The sequence below is a fragment of the Xyrauchen texanus genome, chromosome 29 (genome assembly GCF_025860055.1).
Source record: "Xyrauchen texanus isolate HMW12.3.18 chromosome 29, RBS_HiC_50CHRs, whole genome shotgun sequence".
In the NCBI taxonomy this organism is placed as follows: Eukaryota; Metazoa; Chordata; class Actinopteri; order Cypriniformes; family Catostomidae; genus Xyrauchen; species Xyrauchen texanus.
Genome location: NC_068304.1, coordinates 22,918,523 through 22,945,192, shown reverse-complemented (window position 1 = coordinate 22,945,192; position 26,670 = coordinate 22,918,523). Strand labels below are relative to the sequence as shown.

General features: G+C 43.4%; 1 protein-coding gene across 2 annotated transcripts in view; it reads right to left on the bottom strand.

Annotated features, from left to right (window-relative positions):
- The window catches only part of LOC127622925 (guanine nucleotide-binding protein G(o) subunit alpha), a 152,892-nt gene that overhangs the window by 42,954 nt on the left and 83,268 nt on the right, over positions 1–26,670 (bottom strand). For both annotated transcript variants that reach the window (XM_052097105.1, XM_052097104.1), the window contains exon 4: positions 16,713–16,873. In XM_052097105.1, the coding sequence (XP_051953065.1) occupies positions 16,713–16,873 (161 nt within the window). The remainder of the gene's footprint in view (positions 1–16,712; positions 16,874–26,670) is intronic.

Here is a 26,670-nt window from a genome sequence, read left to right as displayed (position 1 = left end):
TCTCTCTCTCAGGGGCATCCTCCTTTTAGACCTGTATATGTTTGCTAAGCATGCAATCCTCTCAGCATATTCTGTCTATTAACAAATAGAGGATTTAGACCAGCTAAATTTACTGAGGATTTCCATAATCTTTTTTTAGACAGCAAATGTCAGCACTGGCCTGATAAAACCACATTAAGCACAAGTAAGTAATCTGCCATTTTATTTGACTAAATTTCACTGAAATCATGCCTTCAAACGTCAGGGAATTCAAATGCACAAGGGAATATACAGTACACAAAAGGAATCATGTTCAAGTCTGTACTTAGCTATACTGCCCTGCAAAGGCTACATGCTGTAAATACACATTTTAGCAAAATTGAGTTGTGGCCGAGTCTCGTAAGAGCTTTGCATATTTTGGATGTTTGCCTCACTTGATACACCCAGTTCAGGCCTTGGAATTGCTACAAATGAGTTCGGAGTCTCTACTTATTTTTCTCCATTTAAGTGTTGGCGTAGTATGTTTTGCCAAACAAACAAAATAATTTTTACGTGGCTCATTATATCACAGATTATCAGTTCATTAACACTTATTTTTCACTTTGTTTCTCAGAGTACTACCTTATGACATCTAAATGTTTTTACGCATGACTTCTAAGGCGATGCATTTTAACATTTGCATTACATAACGCACTACATTTTCAACCTTGTTGAAGTGCAATTAAATTGCATCCTGGACAGTTTTTGCATCCATCTGTGCCATTTTTAATTATTGGTCTATTGTAAACATGCACTTGATGGACGTCTTTGTGTGCCGCATTTTAAGAAAAAGCATAACTTTTAAAAATGCATCTCGTTCTGTTGCTGCCACTGACACGGAGAAACAGATGCCGTTCTGTGTGTAAACAAATATGGAAGATGTGAAATGTCGCTCCTGTGAAGACCAATGACTTTGTTTTGGCCTGTTGAAGCACCCAACATCACCATGGACTGTATTACGTTCGCGTATTCAGAACATTTCAGCGTGGATTGTATTTTTCTTTTTTTTCTTTTTTTTCAGCTCATATCAGCTCATATTGCATGAGGACCAGTCACAATATGATTCAAGTTTGCAAAGGAACTGTTATTGAAAGATGAGCCAGTTAAACACTACCAGACCTATGAGTGAAATCTTTAATTCACGAATGTTTCAAATGTCATGATTGTTTGATATTTGCTGTGCTTAAGTGAACAGTTTGATAAATTCAGATTAAATGTGTTGGGTATATGTTATGTGTTAACCCTGAAATGTAGTTTTATAAATTGTAATGTGAAGCTTATTCATTCTTTTCCTATTGAGTTTCAAACATGGCTGTATTTTAGGGACTGCAAAATGTTAGCAAATCATAACAGTGGGTGTTAACATTGAGGTTTAAAGGAGACGCTGACCCAAAACAAAAACATTTTTCTAACATTATAAGTGAACCTCAAGGAAGATAATAAAATTATTAAAAAAAGAGTTTGTCAGGCTTGTAAAACCTCATCTGGGAGAAAATCTTACTCGGTTTTAGCGCCACTGAGTGAACATTTCACCTCTGAATGACCTAATATTGTTTTACTAAAATGTAGCCACATTCACATAATTTTCATGAGATTAGACTGTGCAATATTGTTTGGAAACAAAAAAAAATTCCAAAAGTAAGCTAAAACTGCCAAAATCTTTCTTTTGGGTTAGGGTTACTCTATAGTAATTATAATTACAATAGTTGAAATAAAAACAACAGAAGTCTACTGGATAACCCCTTTTAGATAGACAAGTTAATGTCTATGTGTGTGCTCACATTTTTATATTCACTGCAGCGCTAATGTTTTTAGCTCCTGAGCTCTCAATGCCCTGATGGTGTTCTGGGGAGTAGCGGTATGTATTATTTTAAATCTTTTATTAATATGACGACACTCTGTGTGGACTTTACTCTGTCGTTTTAGGCCTAATGGATGTGTGGGCGGGGTGGGAAGGGTGCTTGTGCTGTAGGGTTTCTTTACTTCTCTCTCTACTTTTAGTATGGGAAACTCGTATCTCTCTACCACTTAGGGTGCTTGCCAGCTCTCCCCTCCCCCTGCTCTCTCTCTTTTTCTCATACACCATCTCTCCTTCTTTCTGTCTGGTCTCCTTCCAGCCTCCCTCTGTTTCCTGCTGTTGCCTGAGTACTCTGCCTAGCAACAACTCCCAGCAGCCTGCCTGCTGTCTGCTGCTCCCCAACAAAGAGAAACAGAAAGATGTGCACGAGAAGAACAATCAGGAGGTTAGTGCATCTTTAATATAGTGACAAAAATGACTGAAACATCTGGTTGCTGCATGAATACAACAATGGGCCAATCCTCTAATTCCTGAGGAAGTCTGAGATGGGGTTACGGTCCTATAGAAAGACATGAGGGAGACTTGACCTCTAGTCTATGGGATAATCTTAAGTAGTTGAACCCACCCCAAAAATGAAATTTAGCCACAGTAATATTATTTCTGTCTTCTGTTAAGCAAAATGTCTGAGCTGCTTTTTTTTTTCTTCATAAAACTAAAGTGGATGGATTTATTTAAAGTGGATTTATGCTGCAAAGCACCAAAAAGGACATAAACAACAAGAGCACTATATTCCAAGACTTCTGAAGCTATATGAAAGATTTGTGTGAGGAAAATTGCATGGTTCTTTCCATATGTTGAAGTATTTCCGAGATTAAATGTCCACTGTATGCTAAAAGTGAGTTAAATATTCTCCCAAATAAATTAGGTTTTTAAAGTTAATGATCTTTTTAATAAAAATAAAAAACCTACATTACTACCCTAAAACTTAAACCTATAGTGTTATGAAAAAGCAAATGTGAGATGAAAAACACAACTGCTGAAGAAATCACATAATTTTGTGGTGGTTAAGACACTTTTTCAATCACGTGTCGACTCACGTGCTCAACAGGACTTTTGCCTCACATTCGCAAGGGCAACGTTCCTAATAGCGTGAACTACCATGCTATTTGATCTCATTCTGTATCACCTTACAAATTGTACACAATAGTAAAAATGTTAAGATGTTATAAGATAGCATTGTGAAAGGAACAGGTTGAAGTGTTCCCCGTCTGTCGCTCACTTCGAAGTTGTGTCGAAGAAGCGACACTAGGGGTCTCTCTTGAGAGCCTTTTGCATTTCTGTTCTATGAGAAAAGGCCAATGAGAAATTGGCAGACAGAATTTGCATGTCCCGCCCCCGGACATACGGGTATAAAGGGAGGGAAATGTGTCTGTTTCATTCTGAAATTTTCTTCAGAGCCGACCGGTTGTGTATGCACAAGTCACACACAAGTCACACACTGTTCCTCCCATCTCTGAGCGATTGCTGTTGGATCTACGGTGCATATCAGCGGCTTTCTTTTTCTCTGCACGGCAGTGCAGCTTTGCCCCTGGGCGCTTCGACAGCGCAGTTAACCCTCTGGGGTCGACGGACATGCCGGCGCGTCCTGCTGGATATTTTCGGCATTACAGCAGAAAAAACTTAAAATACTCCATCATTTTTGGGTATACAGAAAAGTGTAAGACATCATTAGAGACTATAAAGGGTCTACTTTTATTTGTGTACACTCACAATAACAACAAAATCTCGTGCTTTTGTAAAATAAAGAAAATAAAAAGGGTGAGCTTTCAGCAGTCTCTGTGTTTATGAGCATATTTCAGAAACACGTCACAATAATGAACTGAAACTCCACAAATTCTTATTACACAAACATAAAACATATGTCTAAAGAAAGCTTAAAATGTCTATGTCTTTTAAATAAAACAATTCAAATTGAAAACAAATATTCTCCTGCAATGCAATCTGTTTGAATCAAAGCGATATACAGTTTTTACAGGTCCATCTCATTATCTGTAATGTGATCACACCCACCAACAGAGCGCGCCATTGTTATGCTAATGTTATGCTAATGTGCTGAGACGATCAACGCAAATGTACACCCCCCATTCATTTTTCTGCGCTTTTGCAACAATACATAAGCGACTGTGAGGTTTGATTTAAACACATTTCATTCATTTTTCTGCATGTTGGCAACAATACACAGACGAGAAAGCTCCATTATAGTATGGAAGATTTAACATTTTCCTCAGAAGAAGAGCGGGACTCCGATGAACATTTGTATTTTGAAGAGAGATTTGATCCAGCCAAGTCAATTAGTTTTCATTAGTTGACATCCTATTTTATATAAACTAGTGGGACTGTTTCCAGACTTGCCAGCCAGGATTCAGAGTATTGACATTTTAAATATGTCCTAATAAGCAATATTTAGTTACATTTAAATGCTGTTTAGGCTAAAGCAGGCATTTACATTGTATGCTGTATGATATAAATATGATATGTAATATGATATAAAAATAATATGAATGTTTAGATTATATTTTATCTAGTGTTTAAAATGCCTCATTATCATCAACAAAGCTTGTGCTTGCAAATATGTGTTCAGGTTAAATGAGCCCACTTTAAATATGCCCATATTAGAAAATCAGCATATTATAATGTTTTCTGAAGGATCATGTGACACTGGATACTGCAGTAATGATGCTGAAAATTCAGCTTTGATCACAAATTACATTTTACAATATATTTAAATAGAAAACTGTTCTTTTAAATTGTAAAAAAAAAGTTCACAATATCAATGTTTTTACTGTATTTTGGATCAAATAAATCCAGTCTTGGTGAGCAGAAGAGACTTCTTTTAAATGGTAGTGTAGGTCTAAAATTAAGTAAAGTCTTTATGTAAAGAAAATACATAGTCAGATTACTCCTTTTAACTTAAAACTTGATTTTGATCATTAAGTCTCCTCACATTCATTCTCTATCCCTCATTGATAGGCCCAGGTGAGGGTCTTTGTGTCCTCAGGTGTGAATCACATAAATATTCGTGATAGTTCACGCCTCCTTGCATATTACCCATCAACACTAAAAGTGTCGTACAAAAGTTAAATTACTATATTGTTTTATATGAATGAGTGATCAGTATGGTTTTCACATAATTTTGTAGCAAAAACTCTAGGCTACAAGATCCAGTTCTCAAAGGTCTTGTGGACAAATGTCGAGTATGTGTTATATGACCTTATTTCAGTGACTTAAAATGTTAGTTTTTCAAAAAACATGCATAAACGTTATTTTCTCAAAAATACAAATGTTGGTCACATATTATTGTAGCCCAGTTTGTGCTGAATACAGTGTAATCAGACTTTAGCCATTAATATGTTTTTAAGCAATCGAAAAAAGCACAAATGTCAAGGCATGCCAAAACTTTTCCAGGGCCCAAAATACCCTCAGACCCCAGAGGGTTAGATTTATTTCTCTAAAAGAGTTATTTTCTCTAAAAGAACATACACACAACTGATGTTGAACGTCCTTTTCAGGACGCATCTTTATAAAGATGCCCTTCTGCCCCTGTGTAGTTCCTGGATGCGGTAGTGCTCTCCACTCCTGACAGCCACAGGCGCCGTCTCGTGTGTCTGGGCAGCGATCACACCGAGGCAGCATTAGTGGATGGTTCGATGAACCATCATTGCGAGAACATGACCATGGCAACGTTGCGGTCGCGGCTTTCCTTCCTCAGGAGGAACGGCACTCCAGCCGCCCCCTGTGTCGCTCATTCTTCCCACGGGATTGAGGACAACCCATCAGGCAATGGAGGTTATTTGGGGATGGCAGCGGACACGGTTTTGCCGGGTACGTCCCCGCGAACCACCCGCCCCCCCGACATGCTCATTGACTTCCATCCGGGCTCGAGGTAACAGCAGCTCGCCTCACGGCCAGCCTGCCTAACCTCTTGAGGCCCCCGAGCCGGATGAGCTCGCCGCTGCATCGGAGAGTGGTCCGGCGCCTGACGCGGACGACTTGACTTGGCTGCCACCTTCAGGCCAGCAAAGCCTACAGCGCCACCAGACAGGCCGCTTCTGCCCTGCATGCCATGGCCCTCCTGCAAGTCCACCAGGCCAAGGCTTAAAGATCTGCACTTGGGTAGTCCTGATCCCGACGTGCAGCAGGAACTGCGCTCAGTGACCGACCTCGCCCTCAGGGCCACAAAGGTCACTTGGGCAGGCGATGGCCACTCTCGTTTTTCAGGAACGACATCTGTGGCTGAACATGTTTGAGATGCCTGACGTGGACAAAACATGCTTCCTCGACGCACCTCTCTCCCAATTTGGCCTTTTCGGCGACACTGTAGAGGACTTCGCCCAGCAGTTCTCAGCGGTGAAAAAGCAGACGGAGGCCATATCTCACATCATGCCCCGCCGCACCTCCAGGGGGGGCCGTGCCCCGTCTGCCCGCCGAGGGCGTCCCCCTGCGGCGCCTAAAAAACACACAGCTCCGCCTCAACCCGGGCCCAGCGTCGAGCACACCGCAGGAGGCGCACTTCACCGGTCTCACGAACCCCTTCGAGGACCCGGAAGGCTCCAAAGCGTTCCTGAGACTGACGACCCAGGGACCAAGATGTTAGCTCCGGAGCTGGTAAGCAGACCACTCCGTCCCCCGGGAGGAGAATTAATTTTCCACCCCCCTTTCAGGATGCGGTACCCACATTCTCAATAAAAGAGAAATTCCCTTTGTCTCTGGGTCACTTGGCCCGCAAATGCCTTTCTCACGGCACTCTGCTGCTACACCTCAACAGTCCTGGCACATTGGATGCAGACCTCTCGCCTCCAGCCCCATGACTGTTGTCCCCTAGCTGGCCGGTTCTGACGAGTCTAGAGGATGCCTCCATAGGACCTCCTCCTCAGTCACTAACCCGCCCCCCGCCTGCCGGCCGTTGGAAAGGGGCCCTGCTGCGCTGGCACATCAACTGCCTAGAGTTGTTGGCTGTACTTTTTGCCCTGCGGAGGTTTCTTCGCTTGTCCAGTGGAGAGTGGAGGCTTCACCCCCAGTCGGTCCAGCTGATTTGGGAACAGTTCAGCAAGACCCAGGTAGATCTGTTCACCTCCCGAGAAACCTCCCACTGCCCACTCTGGTACGCCCGAACGGAGGCTCAACTCGGGGCAGACACGCTGGCACACAGCTGGCCTGTGGGGTTGCGCAAGTACGCATTTCCTCCAGTGAATCACAGGTGCTGTGCAAGGTCAGGGAGGATGGGGAACAAGTCATTCTAGTGGCTCCCAAGTGGCGCTTGTTCGCAAATTTATGTTCTTCCAGGGCTGAAGACCCACAGAGGTGCGCAGTTAGGTCAGTGCTTTCATTCTTGCAAAAGAGGTTGGAGGGGAGGCTGTCCTCACGGACATGTGTTTGTAGCAACTCCTCCCTCCCAATGAGGTAGGATCTACCACCGCGCCATTCTCCACATGTGACCTAAAAGCCCATGTGATGTATTTCACCACTCTTTACCTCCCCCAATCTTGGCAGGTGTGGTCTCTGCAGGGTCTTTTCCCCCTGAAAGAATAGGAAAACTGGAAAAGATCGCCTTCCCCGAGTGCGTATGCATAGCGTTTAACTCTATGCGAGAAACATGGAGAGAGAAAAGCTGGCGCTGCCTGCTCCCATGCTTGGCACGTTGCCTTGTTCCCCCCTGTCGAGGGTAAAGAACCAGAAGGCTTTGACAATTTTATGGGGCATTGGGGAAGGGTACATGCAGCCTGGCACAGCTTGTCACTTTGGCACGTAAAATACCTGCCCGCTCCTGTGTCAGCAGTCCACGTACACGGCTCAGCGCATGGAGTGATTTAAATTGGACCCCTAGTGATGCTTCTTCAACACAACGTCGAAGTGAGCAACAGACTGGGAACATATAGGTTACGGATGTAACCTCCGTTCCCTGATGGAGAGAACAAGAAGTTGTGTCCTCCCGGCCACATCGCTGAACCGAGCCATTGTTGCGGCCGAACCTCATTGCCGGCTCCTCAGGAAAATCCTGAATGAAACAGACGCATTTCCCTCCCTTTATACCCGTATGTCCTGGGGCGGGACATGCAAACTCTGTCTGCCAATTTCTCATTGGCCTTTTCTCATAGATCAGAGATGCAAAAGGCTCTCAAGAGAGACCCCTAGTGTCGCTTCTTCGACACAAGGTCGCATTCCCTCCATCAGGGAACGGAGGTTACATCCGTAACCTAGAAGTTTTTTAACTGATAATCTGCTGTTTAACTTGTGATTTGTGTGAAAGAAAAAAATATTGTTGTAGTGCTTCTAATGTTTATTTCACCTGGAAACTGGAATTAAATGTACAATGAGGCACATGTAAACAATTTTGCTAAAATATTGGTATAGTAATTTCAAAACTTTATCTTTTTTGGCTCTTCTGAGTTCTGGTCACCATTCACTTGAATGGTGAGAACCTAAAGAGCTGAGATATTCTCCTAAAAATCTTTGATTGTGTTCAGAAGAAGAAAGAAAGTCATACACATCTAGGATGGCGTAAATGATGAGATATTGTTTTTATTTTTGGGTGAACTAACCCTATTAGAAAGTATTTTGACAATGACAAATTACCTAGTTATCAGGATACAAGTAATTTTGATTGTGACAGTAATTTGGTGAAGATGTAGTGTATCACAACCACCAAAATATGAGAAGTTATCTAATGTGAAACTGCTACATCTGTCTGGAAAGCCATTGATGTTTATTCTTGAAGAATATTACATAGAATATCAGTCATAGTATGTCAGCCTACTGTCCCAGACTTCAATAACAATGGTTTCATATATGCACTCTGGAAAGAAGGTGCAATCTGTGCTGATATTCGAAAACTACAAGAGCTACCAGGCTGTAATGTAAAAGCAGAAGAAAACAATACTGGCAAGCTGCAGGCGATTGTGACATAATGCATCAGAATCGAAATGCGTCTCATATAACAAGAAGTGGAATGAGCTTAAATTTAAGCTTCTTAAACTCTATTATGGGAAAAAAATTACAGAAGAAATTAAATTAGTGGACATACAATTGAAAAGAAGTAGGGAGAAAAATATAAGAGAGCAGGAACAAAACCTAGAGGATCATGGTTACATTCCTGTTATGCGGTACATTTTAAACTCTGTAACATTTAAAAAAGTAAATATGCTTATGTTATAGTTTATAGTTTAAATAAGCATTTGTTATAAAAGGGAATAGTAGCCTTTCCAAAATATGCTGTGATCCAGCTTAGGTACTTTACACTTCATTAATTATGACTTGATTATTCACACAATGGAAAGAAAATTAACAGGATGACTAACAGGATGGAAACTGAAAGTTAAAGTTAGCTTATGCTCAGTGAGAAACTGAGAGTTAGTTTACAGGAGGGTGTCAACATAAGTTATTTTTGATCAATACTGATATGGCCATACCGATTTTTGTAATTTTATCAAACACGATGTAATGTTTAATGTGAGCTAGATGCAGCGCAACAACTATTACAACTCGGTTGTCTTGAGATACGTTTTTAAAAATGTATGTTCTTTTGACATGGTGTCTTAAAACGTGACACTCCTGTGCGAGATGCTGCCAAAACAGCAAGATGCGTTGCAATAGTCAAAGACGTCACGTTTACATAGAAATCAATTGAAAATGGCCACCAAAACACGTTCGGTGGGAATTGCCCTTAATACCACATGAGACATAGGAAAAATCTGTTATTTTATTTCCAACATGTTTTATTGGAAACATTTCGATTTGAGAAAGAAAAATAAGAAAAACTTGTAATATTTCAGAAAAATGCCAGCTTTTCATGTGATAAGACCTGGCAAAAATGGCAACATCCGCTCAAACCAAACTGGTGAATTTATTTAAAATTTACCATGAAGTTCAATTAATTGTGATACAAGAAAACAAATATAATTTCCCTTTTTTTTTTTATTGTAAGTTTAATATTTTCTCAAATATGCAGTGAAGACATATATGATAGGTACATGAAAATGTACTGCAGTAGGAATGACCTGCTGTAGATTAGAAAAAGGGGAGGGCCATGATACAGCATTACAGAGTCAGTTAGGATGGAAAAGTATGGATGAACTCAATGAAATGCACCAGAAGTGGGTGATATCAGAGTAGCACAGTAGGAGATGAGTGTGATAGAAGGACAGAGAAAGAAAAAGAGAAAAAGTGGTAGCTTTCCAGAGAACAGACAACTATACGGTTCTCGGCTTAGGGCTGATCTAATCTTGTTACAGCATCCCACACTGGACCAGACTCAAGAAGAAGGGCACTGTGCTGTGGGCCTCATGGATCAGGGAGCCAGCCGGAGTTTGCTGTGACAGCCCACAGACAGGTAGAAGCCAGTGTGCAGTACATGTGAATTGCTGGTGTGGGAGAACAGTCCAATGGAAATGATCTCAAATCTCTCTTGAATTTATGGAGAACGTCTCGGGTTATGACTATAACCCTTGTTCCCTGAGAAGGGAACGAGACACTGCGTCGTTGAAAACGACTCTTGGGGAACGCTCCTTAGCGTGCGCCTCTGAATTATGAATGAAACTATTCCAATCTTGATTGGTGTTGCGTCATGACGTAACATGTGACGGCATAACCGGATGCATAAAAGTGACGCCGGTACACATACACATTAGCCTAGCGATGAAGCAAGCCGCTCTCAGGCCTTGAGGGGCGTGGCAGGACGACGCAGTGTCTCGCTCCTTCTCAGGGAACAAGGGTTATAGTCATAACCCGAGACGCTCCTTCCGAGGGAACTCGCGACTGCGCCGTTGAAAACGACTCTTGGGGAACGAATGCCCACTAGGCCACGCACCGAAAAAAGGCCTGCCCTAGGGTGAAACTGAACTCAGGCACTCAGCTAGGACGAGAGCACACGCGCGCCAGGCGTACTAGGGAGGTGCAGACTGTAAAACCTGATGAAAGTGTGCGGGTAGCCCAACCGGCTGCCTCACAGATCTCCTGGAGGGGTACTCCCGATAAGAGAGCCCTAGAGGACGCCATGCCTCTAGTTGAATGAGCCCTCACGGCCAAAGGTGAAGGCAAATTGCGCACCTTGTAGGCCGAGATAATAGCCTGAACAATCCAATTACTAATGGTTTGTTTCGAGGCAGGAGCCCCTTCTTAGGTGACCCAAAACACACTAACAGTTGGTCCGACCTCCTCCAAGAAGAGGACCTCTCGAGGTAAACACTCAAAGATCTGACAGGGCAGATCAAATGGAGCCTCTCTTCTTCTGCCGACACATGAGGTGGAGGATAAAAAGCCTGCAGGACCGTGAGACCGTGCCGTGTTAGACGGCACCTTAGGCACATAGCCAGGTCTCGGGTGTAAAATGGCTTTAACTCCACCAGGGGCAAACTCCAAGCAAGCTGGCGCCACTGCCAGGGCTTGAAGATCACCCACCCTCTTTAGAGAGGTAATAGCTAAGAGAAAAGCCATCTTGAACGTCAGGTCCTTGGGCTGAAGCCGACTGAAGGGGTTCGAAGGGGCCAGGGATAACCCTTCGAGAACCACCGCCAGGTCCCAGGCAGGAACCCTGGACCTGGTTGTCGGTCTCATCCTCCATGTACCACGGAGAAAACGAATGACCAGCTGGTGCCTCCCCAGAGGCCCATCACTCAGTGGTGCATGGAACTGAAATGGCAGCCACGCACACCTTAAGTGTGGAAGGGAGAGACCCGCAGAGAAACGATCTTGAAGAAACTCCAGAACTGAAGCCACCGGGCAGTTAACTGGATCTAATTCATGTTCTCTACACCAAGTGGAGAACACATTCCACTTGAGGCCATATAATCTCCTAGTAGACGGAGCCCTAGAGCCAAGTATGGTTTCAACCACCCCGCTGATAGACCAGCATTTAGGTACTGAACCCCCTCAGGGGCCAGACCCACAGTTTCCACAGCTCTGGACGAGGGTGGAAGACTGTGCCCCCGCCTGAGACAACAGATCCCTCCTCAGAGGAATCTGCCATGGCGGAGCTATCAGGAGTGAAATTATGTCTGAGAACCATACTGGCCGGCCACATGGGGGCAACCAGAAGTAGACTGATGCCCTCTTGGCGGACCCTTTCCAGGACTCCCGGAGCAGAGCTGATCGGGGAAATGCGCACAGGCTAAGCCTCGCCAAGCCTGTACCATGGCATCCAACCCCAGTGGGGCTGGATGTGAGAGGGAGAACCAAAGTGGACAGTGGGACGCCTCGAGACGCCGAATAGATCCACTTCTGATGGTCCAAATTTGTCCCATATCAACTTCACCACCTCTGGATGAAGTCTCCATTCCCCGGCCTCAGCCCCTGCCTCGACAGGATGTCTGCTCCCTGATTCTGAACCCCGGAATATACATGCTCTGATAGACAGTATTTTCCCTTGGGACCAAAGAATTATCTGATGCGCCAGTCTGCACAGAGGGCTGATCTGAGTCCTCCTTGTCGGTTCAGATAAGCTACCACTGATGTATTGTCCGAACGTACTAGGACATGGTAACCTTTGATGTCTGGAAGGAAGCTCCTCAGAGCCCTGAACACAGCCAACATCTCTAGACAGTTTATGTGCCAAGAATGATGATGGTCCTGCCACAGACCCCTGGCAAAAGCGGCCGCCCATGACCGCGCCTCAGCCAGTGAGGGAGGCGCCTGTCGAAACGGTTTTCCGGCGACATGACGCTCCCAACACTGGCCCTAGGGACAGGAACCAAGGTTTCTTCCATATTAGCAGAGAACGAAGGCATCTGGCGCTACTCTGATTATACTGAAATGGATTCCCCTTGGGGAAAACACCTTGGCTTTCAGCCACCACTGGAGGGGCCTCATGTGTAGAAGGCCCAAAGGTATCAAGTTGGATGCCGCTGCCATGAGGCCCAGCAGTCTTTGAAACTGCTTTACAGTGATGGCCTGGCCTAGTTTTAACCCGACACCATCGCCAGAACGGACTCGATACGCGCAGGAGACATGCGTGCCTGCATCGTAATCGAAGTCCCACACAACACCCAGAAACGTTGTGCACTGGATGGTTGTAACACACTCTTTTGTGTTGAGTCTCAACGCCAAACTTTGAATATGGCCAAGGATCTACATCTCGATGTCGAATCGCCATTTCTCGAGACTGGGCCAGAATGAGCCAGTCATCGATAAAATTCAGTATGCGGATGCCCTGAAGTCTCAGAGGAGCAGGAGCTGCATCCATACATTTGGTGAATGTGCGGGAGAGAGTGCTAGGCCGAACGGAAGAACCCGATATTGGTAAGCTTCAGCCCAAAGCTGAACCTCAGGAACCTCCTGTGACATGGAAGGATGGGTACATGAAAATAGGCGTCTTTTAGATCTATCATGACAAACCAGTCCTCGGATCTGATCTCACGATGACAGGAATGGTAAGCATTTTGAACCTGAACCTCCTCAAAGGCCGGTTCAAAACTCTGAGATCTAAAATCAGCCTCAACCCCCCATCCTTCTCTACAAAATCTACTACGGGAACCAGCCTCTCGAGGCTGGTCTCGGTGTTTTTCGAGCACTGTTCTCGACTTCCTGAAGCGAGATACCGGCAGGATTTAGTCGATACAGTCCTTGTGACCACAACTGATGTGTGTTTTTTATTTTTTGACGCTAACAGCACGGTGTGCGTTCAGCTGGAAATTGATGTGGCCCGAGCGCCAGAGACGGCGGAACCGACACCGATTTCCTGAGAACTCAGCTACGCAGAGCAACCTCGGTTGCTCTGCAGCGGGAGACAGCCCTCGAGGTTCTACCACCTCGGTAGGACCGCTTCCCGAAGCTTCCACTAAGGGAACCAGCCTCTCGAGGCTGGTCTCGGTGTTTTTCAAGCACTGTTCTCGACTTCCTGAAGCGAAAGACCGGCAGGATTTAGTCGATCACGGTTTCTGTGACCACCATTGATGCTTGTTTTTTATTTTTTGACACGTAACGGCACGGTGTGCGTTCAGCTGGAAATTGATGTGGCCCGAGCGCCAGAGACGGGCGGAACCGACACCGATTTCCTGAGGACTCCGCTCGCAGAGCAACCTCGGTTGCTCTGCAGCGGGGATAGCCCTCCGAGGTTCTACCACCTCGGTAGGACCTCTTTCCTGAAGCTTCAACTAAGGGAACCAGCCTCTCGAGGCTGGTCTCGGTGTTTTTCGAGCAGTGTTCCCGACTTCCTGAAGCGGAAACCGGCAGGATTTAGTCGATCACGGTTCTTGTGACCACAATTGATGCTTGTTGTTTTTATTTTATTTTTTATATATTTTTTTTTTTTTTTTGACACTAACGTTCAGCTATGCGTTCGCTGGAAATTGATGTGGCCCGAGCGTCAGAGACGGCGGAAACCAACACCGACAGTGTGCGGCCATGTAAGCCCTACTTATTAAAGCAGATGTATCTCTGCAGGGCTTACTAGGCAGCGCCGGGTTTTAGCCCATATACCGTGCCCCCAAAACATCGTCTGTAATCAAACACTGGGGCTGGAGATACGGGACGAATGCGGTTTACCCCACGATCTCGTTTTAGATATCTTTGTGGAGATCGGGAAAAACGGCAAACCCCGGCGCTGAGTTTGTGATCTGTGCCGCAGGAAACGCACGTCTAATTGCTTTCAACTTGCGTTCCCTGCTCATTTTGTGGCCAGCTGATATTCAGTCTGGCCACGGCACGCGTCACAACCTCAATCAGCTCCTCATAAGCTTGGCCAAAAACTGGCGTGCTTGGCTCACGGTCGTCCACATCGATGCTGAGCATATCCACTTCCTCGGAAGCAGTGAGCTCAAGCAAGGGTGATCATGGGCAGAAGAAGCCGCGACGCGGGCTTCTGCACCACTCACAGTAGGCTCGGGATCCTCAAATGAAGAATGAGAACGTGCCGCAGCAGTCTCATTCTCATCTGCAAAATCCGCTGCGAACCCCGCGATTTCAATCGCCGCGCTGCCTCAACAGACGCGGGACCAAAACCGTGGGGAACGCGAGCCTGACCGTGCTCATCGAAGCACGCCAACCGGGAGCGCAGCACTCTCATGGGTAGTGCTTCACAACTTTCACAGGCAGATCCCTCGAGAGCTGCCTGTGCGTGCTGTGCTCCCAAACAGTTCACACATAAAGCGTGCGTGTCCCTACCCGTAATGAAACGAGGGCAGGGGTGCACGCACTTCTTGAACTGTTCGGTGGCCATAATATTTTTAAATCAGACAAACAACACCAAATAAGACAAACAATTTCAACATAGAGCGCTTGCTGAAGAGCGAAAGCTAATGTGTATGTGTACCGGCGTCACTTTTATGCATCCGGTTATGCCGTCACATGTTACGTCATGACGCAACACCAATCAAGATTGGAATAGTTTCATTCATAATTCAGAGGCGCACGCTAAGGAGCGTTCCCCAAGAGTCGTTTTCAACGACGCAGTGCGAGTTCCCTCGGAAGGGAACTCCTTTCCTTATGGTCATTCATGTAAAATATTTATTAGAACATTCAAGTTGTGCCTGTCAAGCTGGTCATGTCTTTGGTTTACATAAACACACACACACACACACACACACACACACACACACACACACACACACACATGTTGTGTTTCCATGTTTTATGGGGACTTTCCATAGACATAATGGTTTTTATACTGTACAAACTTTATATTCTATCCCCTAAACCTAACCCTACCCCTAAACCTAACCCTCACAGAAAACTTTCTGCATTTTTACATTTTCAAAAAACATAATTTAGTATGATTTATAAGCTGTTTTCCTCATGGGGACCGACAAAATGTCCCCACAAGGTCAAACATTTCAGGTTTTACTATCCTTATGGGGACATTTGGTCCCCACAAAGTGATAAATACACGCTCACACACACACACACACACACACACACACACACACACACACACACACACACAAACTAAACACATAAACACAGCTTTTCGGCATCACTGAATCCTCAAAACCTCACAGCAAAATAAGTATATTTTTTAACATGGGATAAGGTAAAAATAATTGGTACTGCTAAATAATACAAAGACATCAATATTTAAGTCCTTTTTACTATAAATCTCCACCGTTGACCAACCCCAACCAGTAGGTGGTGATATGCATGTGAATCACCAAAAAACTAAATAAGAAGAATATGAAAGTGAAAGTGGAGATTTATAGTAAAAAAGGATTTGCAGACAGAAAAATTATCTGTTATTCATGTGATGTACTGGACTTCCTATTGGGCAGAACACTTGCTTAAGTTTGTTTGCATGTAATGCCTCTCCCCGACCTTTCCTCTGAAGTCCTTTTTTGGCACCCTCAAGCATTTCCCCTACCCACATTTCCTTCTTAGCAACATAATCTACACTGTCGATCTGCGAGCAATTAAGTAATTTGTCTTCATCTAACACTACTTTCCACAAGGACAGTCTTCCCAGACTATTACGGTAAACCACAAAGTCAGATCCAAAAATAATGCTGACTAAACTCTTTCCATGTTATTACATTCACGCATACACGTATAGCACATATACTCACACAAACTCAAGACATTACATCAGCGGATACTGTAATTGCATCTGTGAATTTATCTCTCCCTCTGGAGTGTGTTATTATGTCTTGGCCCATGTAATTCACTAGAAAAGCAACCTGCTAAATCAAGCATTGGAAAGAACGATTATAAATATTATACATTTGACACTGCTGAAATGTCGCCAAGTTCAATTTGCAGTCCATAAAACCAATACCCATGGAAACGTCTTTTAATGAACTGTATTGCAATGTAATAGAAAAATAATAAAAAAAAAAAAAATGTGGGCATATTTAGGTAGAATGCTCTCTTAATGAAGCGTAAAAGCACTAATGGCACTTCCCAGCAGTGCTGTACTCACTATTGGGCGGAGTCGTTGAGCTGGTACTCGCGGGCACGGCTGAAGCACTCCTGGATACCTGAGTCAGACCACAGACGGATCATGGCGGACAGGAGCTCTGGGGAATAGGGCTCGGTATCCTCCATACGGCTCACAACATCACAAACCATCTTCGCATCAGCCTGTTAAAAGAGCACATAAACAGGCGTACATCCATCAATGTGATGAAGAGTGTTATGAACACATTTGCTGAAAAACTTGTGTGAAAGACCACTAACATGTGTCTTATAGAGTTTTTGAAGTGCAATGTTATGAATTGTGCTCAGATTTGCATCAATGCCAAATTCTGCAACAAAATCACAGATCTCAATATTAAATAAAACATTTTGCTTAAAATTCTTCAGACCAAATTATCTGAGGTATACTATCTACATAAAGCGTCATTTATATTGACAAAGCGACCATCATTACAGTGACTGCAAAGCTGCTGCTCAACACCATTGAGCAGAGGTCAACTTTATGCAAATGAGCCTTAACACAATGTGGTAACTACCAATGGAAGTGCAGATAGTGATCAGCCACCTGATACACTTGGATGCTACAGTCGAGTAGAAATTCCTACTTGCAACCAACAGATTAAATTGATGTTAGTGTTAACCAGGGACTAAAAATGAAATGCATTTAATTTTGCTTCGTTCTAAGCAGAAACAGTATTTTTCCATTCCAGTTCCAGCATTCCACTGCCTCCTTGGAACGTTTTCAGTCACTGGTGTTAACAGAGATTTACTGTACTTCAGCAACTTGTGCTGTGCTGTACATTTGTGTCTATGTTAATTTCTCTTAAGAAATTATAGGAATGTCTGAGACAAAGTTAATGCTTGAATGAAACATAACTAAGAACTCAATTAATACTCCTGAGCTATAAAAAATGACATTTTAGGCAACAAAATTAATGTGTCAGGCTACATGGTGGTGAAGTGACTGCACTGAATAAAGGATAATTGAAAGAAAGATGCAATTTAAAATTGTTTATTGCTGTAAGTAAACTCTTTTTTTGCATTCAAAAAAAGAATTCTGGCAAAAATAGAAAACAACTTTTGTCGGTTATCTTAGCATAACAACTTTGGGTTCTACAAACCTGCACAAGGGCAGAATGAGAGAGCACAGCGGAAGGAAAGAGATAATAAAATCAGTGGCTCTAGCACTATCAGTGACATAATACTTGTGATTATTCTGCTTTAGTTGCTCCTCATTTGCATAAAGGGTTTGGTGTTCTATTTCAAAGTGAGGAACTTTGAGGAGACACGGTAGGTAAACGTGTTTTCTTTTTATTATTATTGTTGTAATTCATTTGTAATTGGATTACTAAAATTATGGCATTAATGCATTTATCTGAACCAGAACCAGTTACTCTTGCATTTGTGGATAGTTTAGAAACATGTGAGAATGAGTGGGGTGCTGAAACCTTTGTTGCTATTCTCCATGGATCCCATGTCCTTCCTGTGATGGTTAGCACTTATTCTACAGTGAAATCTGATACAGAGAAACACATCTGCCCACACACAAACACATGCAAGATACGCACGCATAGCTTACTGTATAAGAAACAGAGGAAATGTTCATTGAATATAGTTCACCATCTTTATTTAGTCCTCTCTCACAAAACACTGCAAATATATATATATATATATATATATATATATATATATATATATATATATATATATATATATATATATTTTTTTTTTTATCAGAGTTTCTGTCTTGTTTTCCAAGTGAAAATCATCTTGGTTACTGTCATAACCTCCATTCCCTGATGGAGGGAACTACATTTTGTGTCGATGTAGTGACACTAGGGGTCTCTCTTGAGAGCCTCGGTTACTCTTATTTTTGAGAAAAGGCCAATGAGAATTGGCAAACAGAATTTGAATGCCCCTCCCCCAGACATAAGGGTATAAAAGGAGGGAAGCATGCATCTGTTCAGACAGGTTTTGAGCTGAGGAGCCAAGAGTAAGTTCCCGGCAATTTCAGCGGCTAGTACAGTGTTGTGGCAAGCATCTAATGCTATAACATACATTGAGGAAGGTGTTCTTTTCCTATCCTATTCTTTCAGAGGGAAAAGACCCGAGAGAGACCACATCCTGACCAGCAGGGGAGGTTAACATGTGGCAAAATATGTCACATGGGCTTACCAGCCACATATGGAAGTGGCAGTGGTAGGTCCTGCCTCGACGTTGAGGAGCTCTACAAACACAGCGAACAGGGAGACACGGGTCCGCCAACAGGGGGACCTTACCATGGAAAATACATCACAGGAGGTTACCGGAGTAATCAGTACTCATGGAGCACCTGTTCCAGAACAGGCAACTCTGTGCCTGCAGAGGGTCTGGCTGCGAACTCCTCTGCTGAATTTGGAGCCAGAGGGCTAGGGAGGAAGGACAACAAGGGTCCATGGCTTGTGGACTTGACTGGGGGAGTAGAGCGCACGTCTTCGCCTCAGGATAAGGGAAAGGCGCTATGCGCAAGCGATACACCTGGCCAGCTGCTCCGCATTACCGAATTCTACGTGTTCGGACCTGTCAAAACACGGGAAGAGACCGGCTCAACCCGGAGATTGTAAAATCTCGCGAAGGTATTGGGTGTTGCACAGCACCCCGCTCTGCAGATATCTGCTAGAGAGGTGCCATTGGCCAGTGCTTTCGAGGATGCCACACTCCTCTTAAGAGTCTGCTCGAACCCGCAAGGAGACGGGCACGGCCTGGGTCTGGTAGGTCAACGCAATGGCATCCACGATCCAGTGGCCTCTGTTTGGAGACAGCACTCCCTTTACGCTATCCACCAAAGCAGACAAAGTGCTGCTCAGAGCATCTAAAGCTTTGCGTACGATCCAAATAGGTGCGCAAAGCACGCACCGGACACAGCAATGCTAAGGCTGGGTCTGCCTCCTCCTGGGGCAGCGCTTGTATGTTCACTACCTGATCCCTGAAAGGGGTAGTGTTGCAGCGGTATACCAGTTTCACGGTATACCCTGGTATGAAAATTGACAGTTATCATACCATGTACATTTGCTTATCTATGGTATTGAGAAAAAATGCAACCGGACAGAGAATCTCACATGCATGCACGCATCTCCTTTCCTCCTCGTCTGCCTGTCAGACTCGTCAACTTGCGACTCACACACACACACACACACACACACACACATGCAGCGGAGAAAATGACAGAGAGACGAGGCGAGGGGGTCTGACATAAGTGAGTGTGTGTGTGAGTTAAAGCAGTGTTTCTCAACTGGTCTATTCGGACTGGGTCGCAGACAGCAGGGAAAGAACAATGCCATGGTTCTCCCATTGAAGATATTTCAGTGCCCGCCCAAGTGATAGCCTATTTAGGACTGCCGAGGCAGATTTAATGATAATCTCACAAACAGCTAAAGGCTTCTCATCTGCACATTCGCACGAGTGTAACAAGCTTGCGATCATGATCTACTCTTCTCTCTGATGCACGCGTGCAACAACAGGGCTTCCTTTGATAATGCAGAGTGCAAACATCGAAACTGATGTGACCAATTTCAATTCTAGTGAGACTTTTCTAGTTTAAAGCGTTACGGAGAAACTCAAGTTGAACCTCTCAAATGGAAGGCAGCCCTGACATGCCAAAAAGCACTGAGGAGGAAAAGAGCAACACTGTTCAAAAATTACACACCATCACCTTTACAAATTTGTTTCACGATTTTACATGAGTAAACGTAACTGTTATATTTTGACAAAATGTTATAGTTTCATATGAAATAATCTAAAGGTAGAATCTATTAGACCTCATTTTATACCAACAGTGGCAGTTGTAGTTAAAGTTTCAAGATGTGTTTCAGCTAGTATTTATTTTTCAGAAATACTATAATTTGTTATTATAATTACTATTATTTAAGACTAGCTACACTGACCTAACTATGGTAATGAGGAGCCTTTACTTCTTTGTGATATGTGTGTTCTGTTTGAATGATGTTTGAAATTAGGAAACAAATGGGATAATAGTGGGCTCATATAAGTAAATATGCTCTTCAATTTTTAAAAGGGGGAAAGAAAACTTCAAGTAGATTTTGTTGTTTACATCAACAACAAAAATAATGTCACTTGATGCATTTCCTTGTACTTGAAAACCATAAACAAAAAGGAAATGCATCCCAGGATACATTAAATACAGGTTAAATTTTTACTATGGTGGGTTGCAACTTGATGTCCAATGTAAAATCTGTCCTGAAGCAAAACCAGTTGAGAAGCACTGAGTTAAAGGTTCAAACAGGAGCAGTCTGGCTGTGCTGTCGCACACCTACAGTACATGTTAATTGTTAATAATCATAGGACATTAATTAAAAGCTCACACAGCTGATGTTATTTTTCATTTTGTAGTTAATTTAACATGCTTTGCTAACATGTAAACTAACATGATTTAATTATATAACATGTTATAGTTAGTCTACATGCTATTTTTTATCATGTTTATAATTTGGTTTATTATTATAATTCTGTTAGCTTCATTATTTTTTCTATTTATTTTACACATACTTCAATAAAAAAAATGGTTTCAAGTTTCAATTATAATAAATTCTTTGCTCAAAACAAATAAAAAAATTTTTTTTTAAAAATAACCCTTCTGTTTTTACTGATAATAGTAATTGTGTAATACCATATAGCATGATACCAAGAAACCATGATATTTTCTGAGACGGTTATCATACCGTGAAAATCTCATACCATGCAACCCTAGAAAGGGGTTATAGGAACCTTGGGGACGTAGCCCGGTCGGGGTCTCAGGATGACGTGAGAATCTGGGGGGCCTAACTCCAGGCAAGTGTCGCTGACAGAGAACGTTATATACCATTGCACACGGTGCCCCAGCCCAACTGGGAGGCGTCTGTAGTAACTACGACGCATCTGAACACCTGCTGTAGGGGGACTCCTGCCAGTAGAAAACAGAGGTCTGTCCATGGGCTGAATAAGTAATGGCAGGAAGGGGTGAGGGTCACACGGTATGTGCCGCGGTGCCATGCCCATCTCGGGACTTCGAGTCTGAAGCCAGTGCTGAAGCGGTCTCATATGCATTAACCCGAGTGGCATGACCACCACTGAGGATTGTTTCAGTGGAACCACTGTGCCCGGTCTGAATGTACTCAGGCAGTTCAGCACCGACTGTGCACGCTCACTTGTGAGGCAGGCTGTCATTGAGACTAACTCCATGCCGAGAAAAGAGATGCTCTGAACCGGGGAGAGCTTGCACTTTTTCCCAGCTGACTAGAAGCCCTAAACGGCTGATGTGCCTGAACACCAGGTCCCTGTGTACAGAGCAACTGTCGAGAGTGTGCTAGGATTAGCCAGTCATCGAGGTAGTTGAGTATGCAAATGCCCACTTCCCTTTACGGGTAAAGTGCTGCCTCTTTGACTTTCGTGAAGACATGAGGGGACAGGGACTGACCAAAGGGGAGGATCTTGTACTGATACACCTGACCGTCGAAAGCGAACCGTAGAAAGGGTCTGTGACAGGGTAATACTGAGACGTGAAAGTATGCGTCCTTCAGGTCTACCACCATGAACCAATCTTGATGCCGGACGCATGCCAGGATACGTTTCTGCATCAGCATCTTGAACGGGAGTCTGTGTAAGGATCGATTCAGAACTCGCAGGTCCAAGACTGGCCGCAACCCACCACCTTTCTTGGTTATGATGAAGTAGGGGCTGTAGAACCCCTTCTCCATCTCGGCTGGAGGGACAGGCTCTATCTCCCCCTTGCGCATAAGGGTTGCGATTTCTGCATGCAGGAAGGGGGCATTTTCGCCCTGCACCGAGGTGAAGCAGACGCCGCTGAAGCGGGGTGGGCGCCTGGCGAACTGAATTTGGTTGTGCTGAGGAGAAGCTCGAAGCACTTCCAGACAACGGTCCAGACAATAAGGATCTCAGGCAGGGTAAAGTTAAAAGGGTATTTCAGGACAAGTGTGACACAGGACTCAAAGTGTCTTGAGGTCTGGGCAGCAGGAAACTCAGAGGCCAGGACAGCAGGGCACTCATAAAGCTTAGAGTTCACACTTGCCTCCAGGCAGGCAGGACTTTAAAGCCTTGTTGAGTCCAAATGGTAGATGTCCTTCTCCCCAATCGAGGGCATGGGTGAGCTTGCAGAACTACTCTGTGTATTGCTCTATGGTATTGCTTCCTTGCCTTAGAGAGAACAGTTCCATAACTGCTGTATCCATAGGGTTTTGATCGGTTGTTCTGAGAGTGAAGAGATGAGAAGTGTGGCTCTAAGTGCAGTCTTTTAATAAAGAATCTCGAAACACAACCATAAACAAGAATCACTGGGAACAAGGAATCAAAATAAATGTGAAACACGACAGCTAGGAAAGTAAACCAACTGACAAAGAACACAAGAAAAAAAAGGGATAAATACACAAAGGGCAAATGAAAAAACAAGGACCACCTTTAACTAATGACCACAAAAACCAATGAACAAAGACCCATAATAAAACACAAGACAAGAGAAGAACAATAAACATACATAGTGACCTCTAGTGGTCACCAGGGAAAACCTTACACCTATCTTGATTTACATTTTTTTTTTCTTGTTTTAAGCTTATATCTACCAAAATGTAGAGAGGATTATGTTTAAAGCAAACAAAAAATTAGATTGCCAAAGGATTAGAAAAATAAATGCAATTCAGGGTACATTCTCTGAAAATAACTTCTCAAGAATATTTATCTTGTTTAATGCGTTTTCAGATATTTTAACTGGAAAACAAGACAGAGAAAACGACTTTTCAATGAAAATGGAGGGAAAATTGAGATATAGCCAAATATGAAAAGGTAGGACCAACGTTATCTGAAGTTGATACATCTCTATCTCTGTATTTTAACTGATTTGTCAGATTTCAATTGAACATCCTATTCCAACTTCCCTTCCTGTTCCTCAATCATTCATTCCTTCCTCCATCTTACTTCCTCTGTAACTCCTTATGACATCACTCCCTTCTACAAGCGTGTTAAAAGCCTGAAAGTAATAACGGCTCCTGAAAAGACCGTTTCGTTTATTTTAAGGGCATAAGAACAGCCTACACTTAGGGCTGGGTTCCGCTGTCCCGAAAATCCACAACAGAGATGAAACTTCAGAAGCCAAAAGAGGAGAGCGTGAGAAATGGACTGGATAAGTGGAACGAAAAGAAAAGATGGGGGAGAGAGGGGGTGACTTATGTTAAATAGCAAGTGGAAGAGAAGATGGGGCCAGTTCAAGAAGGCCGTTCTTGCACCCTTTCCATTATCTGCTGTGAGAAAGGCTAAAGTGTTCACACACTAAGGAGAGAAAAATGTGAGGGCCTGGGAATTAAAATGAGGTGAATAACCAACATACTAGATGCTATATAATCCACAATTAATGTATACGCTATTTGTGATGTTTCCTTATTATATTAATGCAATCAGATATCCTTTTTCGAGTGAAAGCAATGGATGCATCTTCCATATGACTTGTCAATAGGAACAGATATTGCTGCTATCTCCATGGTGATGCAGCGGGGGCAGCATCAGCAGCAGGAAACCAAATGATTGGCTAAGGGAGCCTCCCTTTCCTCCTCCCCCGGTAAGCATGACCTTTGAGAGCAAGTCCTCTGAACTCAGCATGACTGAACCTTCTGGAGTCCCTCACACACACATACACACACACACACACACACACACACACACACACACACACACACAATTCTCTGAACTGCATACTACCCTAATAGACAAAACAATCACATTTTTATCATTTAAAAATGTATGTCATAATATTGGAGGAAGAAAATTAATTTTTAACAATTACATTTAATCTATAAATCTCAGGATGACAGTAAAGGAATAGCGCTTAAAGGCATAGTTTACCCAAAAATGAAAATGCTGTCATCACTTAGTAACCCTTTCTTCAGTGGAACACAGTCACCATTCACATTCATTGTATGGAAGAAAAAGAAATGCAAACAACTCCTGTGTTCCACTGAAGAAAAAAAAATCAAGGTTTGAAATTGCATTAGGGTGAATAAATGATGACAGAATTTTCATGTTTGGATGAACTATCCCTTTAAATCTATACAAAATGAGGCAGGGGATTACTGTCAACACCCTTCTGGTCATTATGAGACATCAAACTGGGGTCAAGAGCAATGGGGGGTGCTTTGAGCCTTATAGCGCCTAATGCCTTGTATGCCTCCCCACAAACCTCCAGTCCCGGGGCATACTTTATGATGGGAGCATTTTTGCAACGCATTTTTCTTTGATTACAAAAAGTGGCCAAAATCCAACCTCTAAAGCTGACAGTTGCTGACAGATTCAGCAGGCTTGCACCTGTTTCCCGTCTCTCTGTGCACTTCTACGCAGGTGGGTCTGTCTCTAATGTCACGACACTGGTCACGCCTCTCATTCTTCATTCTCTGTACCTACTTCTGTTTAAGCTTTTTTTGGATGAGCATGCGATTTCTGAGTGATTGCCTATTGAATTTAGATCAGGCTCACAGAGGCACATAATAGCTATTCATTATGGCCCTTGCCCAGACTAAAGAGAATGGACCAATCTTCATCAGCATTCATTTATTAGAGGAAACAGCGCAAGGAGAGACCTCAACGCGCTGCCGATTTGAATCGCAGATCAGTCAGTAGCCCAGCGTGACAGACGATACACTTTTAGACACCCTGACTCTGCACCTGGTATAAGGAAAAACCATTGTAAACATGACGTAAGTGTGCACTGCAAACCCATCATAAATGCTCTACATGTATATACAATGGAACTGTCATTTGGCAGTAAACTGTAGTTTCCTTAGGCTGTATTTTAGAGATTCATTAAGCTTTTGCATCACTGTATGTTGAATGCTGAGGGAGTAGCTGGTTGGCACCTCATGATGTTGTCACTGACTGGCATTGAAATCACAATACGCAAAAAGAATACTGGATAGCTCATCATAGTAGGACTGGGCATCGCCAACAACCTCATGATATAATAAACAGTGGGATATTCTGTGGGATTCAAAAGACTTACGCCCCTTTGAAAAACCTTTATTCAAAATCTACTTCAAGTTATGGCATAAAATGAACAAGATTTTTTTTTAATTCTGCACTTTTTCTGGATGATTAATCAAATAAGCAAATTGTGGCATTGACAATCTGAACTCTTTCATACAAAAGGTGATGCTGTATTTCCTGTCCTCCATTGAAGCACATAAGACACTCTTTGGAACGTTCTCAAATCATGCTAGGATAACATGGCTCATTGGATTTTACTCAAACTTGTAAATTCATGCCAGCTTGAGTGCTGTCATTAAAGCAAAAGTGGAACATACCAAATACTAGTAAACTATGGTGGTCATTTTTATTTTCCACTATTCACACAAATTGCTAGCATTGGCGTCTCATAGAAGCTGCTGTAAAATTTAATTTGTAATGTATTCCGTTAGATTACTCAAGGTCAGTAACGTATTCTAAATACTTTGGATTACTTGTTCAGCACTGGCAGATTTTGTTACTTGTTTTGACTATAAAAACTCTGCCAGTACAGTAGGACAAAATAAACATGTGTGATGAGGAGGAGGGCAGGACCGGGCCGTGACTACACATGTCCAGCCCCCAATTGGTCTAATTATAAGAGGAGAGTGATAATTGCGGCAGAATGTGGCAGTTTGTGGGAGAGAGAGCCACATGCAGCTGCCGTGTTTGTGTTTATGTTGTGTCTTTTTGTTTAAGTTCTTATTAAATTTCATTTGGACTTTTCAGCCAGTTCCCGCCACCTCCTTTTCCAACCTTAACCTTGGTTGGTGCCGAAGCCCGGGAAGGAGGACAGATGCTCTGTAGTGTAGTCCTCGCAACTGCCATCCACCCAAAGGTGCATTCGTGGCCATCCGCCGGGGGATGGAGGAGAAAAACCTAAATATCTTATGCAATGTTGTTTCTAAAACAAGATAAATAAAATG